At 43.3% G+C, this 4386-nt stretch overlaps 1 protein-coding gene across 1 annotated transcript; it reads right to left on the bottom strand.

Annotated features, from left to right (window-relative positions):
• Positions 1–1609: 1609 nt before the first annotated feature.
• LOC121308115 (pregnancy zone protein-like) lies at positions 1610–4168 on the bottom strand. Its single transcript, XM_041240400.1, has 6 exons — positions 3933–4168; positions 3274–3364; positions 2725–2793; positions 2354–2459; positions 1973–2014; positions 1610–1764 (listed from the first exon to the last, which is right to left on the bottom strand). The coding sequence occupies exons 1-6, from the start codon at positions 4151–4153 to the stop codon at positions 1742–1744; spliced, it is 552 nt and encodes a 183-aa protein (XP_041096334.1). The 5' UTR covers positions 4154–4168; the 3' UTR covers positions 1610–1741.
• Between the last annotated feature and the right edge of the window lie 218 nt (positions 4169–4386).

The raw sequence follows: 4386 nt of genomic DNA, 5'->3' as shown, positions 1-4386 counted from the left end.
TGGCTGTGTGAAATCACCAGTCTTCACTGGGGATTCTGGAGGGAGTGTCACATTGGCTCTGCAGCTCCTGTGGGTTAGGAAATCAAAACCAGAAGGGGCTGTTTCTCCTCATCGCTCTACAGCGGGCCCTGCTGGCCAGGTGCCAGTGCATTGTAGAGGCTATAGAAGAAATCTGTGTCCTGCTCCTTAAACCCTGTTGTGTGGGTATCATCTCTGGTATACCCTGGTGTGGGGCTTGTTCTCCTGGTATACCCTGGTGTGGGGCGTGTTCTCCTGGTGTACCCTGGTGTGGGGTGTATTCTCCTGGTATACCCTGGTGTAAGGCATGTTCTCCTGGTATACCCTGGTGTGGGGCGTGTTCTCCTGGTATACCCTGGTGTGGGGCGTGTTCTCCTGGTATACCCTGGTGCGGGGCGTGTTCTCCTGGTATACCCTGGTGTGGGGCCCACACTCCTGGTATACCCTGGTGCGGGGCGTGTTCTCCTGGTATACCCTGGTGCGGGGCGTGTTCTCCTGGTATACCCTGGTGCGGGTCGTGTTCTCCTGGTATACCCTGGGTCCCTTTATTACTCTGGAATGCTGGACAGATGTTGTACTTTTCTTCACTGTGGATGAAATCCACCCAGCATATTCAACACTTGAACCCCGGTGACGATGACTCAAGACAACTCAAGACCCATCACTGTGCTAGAATGATACGCAACTGGTTTAAGGAGCAGGACACAGATTTCTTCTATAGCCTCTACAATGCCTGGATCCTCTGCCTACCTCTATACACCAACTGAGTGAAATAGGAATCGAGTGAACGGACTGGATCTTTCCACACACCTTCCAGCACCATGCAGAGTTTGTGCCACAACTTGTCAAGCTGTGATTAGGAAGACAGATGCACAGCCCCGTACCAGGGCTTAGCAAAGTGCTCAGACCACAGCTATACTGAAATGTATCATTTATTATCTGTGCAGTATAGATACTGGATATATCTGCAGTGAATTATAAGGTTTCAAAGCTCAAGTGCTTTACAATTAAAGGGGTGGCAGCCAATGAAATAATTCTATAACTCATGCACTTCCATTTGCTGTGTTTAGGTTTAGTACCATCGTGTTTTCTATGTTATTCCAGTCTAGAATATTTCTTTAGAAGAATGCCTTTTCTAATTATTAACTGAACCCTCCCCCCTTTTTTAAAACAGATTCTATAATCTTACAAATGTAATATTTTGAAGCCCTGCTCAATTTGTTGTAATTTGAAAGATTTCTGAAAGTCATAATAATCTTATAGATGGTTCACTTTAAAAATGAACTTGACAACCACATTTGTTAACTGGATGCAGTTCAGTACACATCAGGTCACCATTCACCGAGCAGTACTCCCTCCTTTGAAACTCACAAATCTTTCACTCCTTTAAAACTACAGACACTGTTAAAGATATTGAGTCATTTGAAATTGTACAACGTGAAAGCATTTAAAGATATGCTTGTTTAGTTGTACAGCGATACAAATCTCAAATATACTGTAGATGTTTCTATATTTAGAAATACCAAAGGAAACTACAATTCAATACCAAACGCGTTGAATAGACTCAACAACAAAAAACAACAGACCAGACTTCATTTATACAAATGCAATTTCTGCAAATTTATTTGACTTTAAAAGCTTCTTTTTCTGAACATACAGCAATTACAGCAGGAATTACAGGAAGCTGATTTTGGGGAATGGTCCGTGTTGGTCAGCTGGTCTGTTAGACTTTATTGACTTCCTCAGCTGAAATGCAAAAAAGAGACATAAGACAGAACAGCCTAGAAACTACAAGCGCTGGTGTAGAGTAATGGGTTCATTATTTACCTCATGATTACAGTTTCAGAAACTACAAACAAAAACTGGATTCAATATCTGAGTGCCATTATTTAATGGTCTTGCTAATAAAATGCCTAAAGCAAGCTGTTGCAATTGCTCTAGTTGTAACACTCACGTTCATGGCAGGGGGAGCTGTACTCAGATTCAGCATGTTCACCTGAAATACAAAGGAAAGCACTGAGTGAAAAAGACCCTTCTGTGTCCCAGTACAGAGCTAATGGAAATGGAGGACACTCCTCCAGCGTTCATGCTGTCCCGTGTTCATTTACTTGAGTGAGGCTGACCCAGAAAGGTTCAAGTCACTCCACAATTGGTAAAAAGACCAGCCTGAGACACACACTTCCCCACAAACGGATCGCTGCAACCGGCAGTTTTGTTTGCTAGTTGAAAATAAGAAGCCTCTTCAAGTGAACTAGAGGACAGTGTTGAGGAAATTGCTGTTGCCAGACCTTAGCCTAAAAACACAAAGCCCAGCAGAGATGGAGCTCCCCCTTACTTGTCTGGTAGTAGTCGTAGATCTTGACCACAGCTGGTTTCAGGTTCCTCACGTTAACATCCTCAATGATGTTGAAGGAGTAATTCATGGGTAGCAATCGTCTCAGCTGTAGGGGAGCAGGGGTATATATGTTTTTAAATATCCATTAAAAGCTGAAATCAAAGGGTCCACAAAGTGTTGTGAGGGAGTCAGGGCTCATGTTAATGTGTTTAATGATTCTTTGTTGTGTTTCCTGCAATATGTTGCCAAAGCCTTTGCTAGTGGTGCAGCAGCTACAGGCTCAACCTCCCTCCAGCCAGACAGACATACGCTTGCATGTGGGCTTTCTCCTAACCCAGCTACAGTGGCTCTGACTCAGGTGTTGATCTTACCCCATCAATATAGACGATGACGTGCCCGTCCTCAGTGTCGACACGCTTCACAAGGGGAGCTCTTTGAAGCTGCAGGGAGAACAGGCCCATGGGATAAGACAGATGACATTAGGAAATAAACATGCCTGTTTTGGCTTAGGTCCAAAAAAGCCCAGATGATTTTTAGCTCTGTAGAGACCTCAACCTTTATTTAAATGCAGGTTAGTCCACTGCATTTAAGCACAAGACAGTTTGCTCATCAATTCTTTATATAGCTGACTGCCTTTACATTGTAGGAGAGAAATCATACCCTAAGATAGAGGCCACTAAGCTATCAGGGCTTCACAATCTTACTCATTGAAGCAGCATCATCAAATGAAACAGGTAAAGAAGTTATCCTTTCGCTAAATGACCTTGACTCTCGATTAGGAGCCTTATAAAGGTTCACCACAGTACTTTTGCAGAGTATCTTTGCAGTTGTATCATGCTTTTCCCTTGAATGTGTGATGTAAGATGATCACCCCTCAGGTGTCTTTGTCTGACCCAGTTTATATGTGGCGAGTTCCTTACATTCTCCAGAGAGCGCTTATCAGGGCTGAATCCAGACAGCAGTTTCACATTCACGATCACCATGTTGGTTTCCTCTCTTTTCCCATTGTAACTAAACACGAAGAGGAAGAGAGACGAGCGGGGAATTTAGAAAAAAATAAGATAAAATGCAGTAATTTTTTCAGAAGAAAAATTAAAACAATCCGTTCATGTTTCAAAACTAGAAATAAAGAATTTAGAAATGTAATAAAGTCAGTGATGAACATTTTGTCTAGAATTCTTTCTCGAGGTTATCAGAACAATGTTAATAATTTCTAAGAGGCGTTTCATTGCGATCCTGGGTTTGAGTTTTGTAACTTCAACACAAATTCAAATCCAGTGAATTTGTGATGTGTTAAAACAGGTTGAGGATTAGGTTCTAGTGGAAAACATTTAATACAGAACCCTGTGCTAACTAATATGAGAGACTGCCGATAAAGGCATATTGTACTTTATTGTTTGTATTACTGTGGCTAACCGGTCACAAACTGACACCACCACATGTGTTTCACTGGCATGAAGCCAGCGTTAAACCCAGGCCTGCAGAAGAGAAAGGCTAGGGAATCAGCTGCTGTCTGCTACTTTCCAAAATGAACAAGCTCTACAATGACGGCATGTTTAAGGGTTTCAAACCTGCGCACCTGACTGTGAAGAGCACTTTCAGGGTCTTCTTGTCAGTGACATTGCAGAGCCCCCTCGCTTCTGCGGAGATGCTGAAGGTGGAGAACCCGGGAGGGGGAGGGATGTTGTACCGCAGTGCCAACTGAGAAACGGAAGAGGAGAGAGTGGAATGAATGACACGGGCTGGGCAGCTCTCTCCAGGGTTTACTGGAGCCCAGGGTATACGAACTCCATTCCCCATGCATAGTGATTGCCTCTGCCTTTCCTGTAGCTAATATATAATACTACTAGATTCTTCCACATCCTGACATTCCAGTTTGTATTTAGAAAGACTAATAGGTACTTGAATACTGTATACGTTATATTGTTGTGTAGCCCTTTAAGTGACGGCAGAACACAAGCTATGTCACTATCAGCACTAAGATACTCCATAGTGCTGACAGCACTGAAACACTCCTCAGTGTTTCTGGCAGG

This window comes from Polyodon spathula, unplaced genomic scaffold (genome assembly GCF_017654505.1).
Source record: "Polyodon spathula isolate WHYD16114869_AA unplaced genomic scaffold, ASM1765450v1 scaffolds_326, whole genome shotgun sequence".
NCBI classification, from domain to species: Eukaryota; Metazoa; Chordata; class Actinopteri; order Acipenseriformes; family Polyodontidae; genus Polyodon; species Polyodon spathula.
This window is presented reverse-complemented; position numbering and strand designations above follow the sequence as displayed.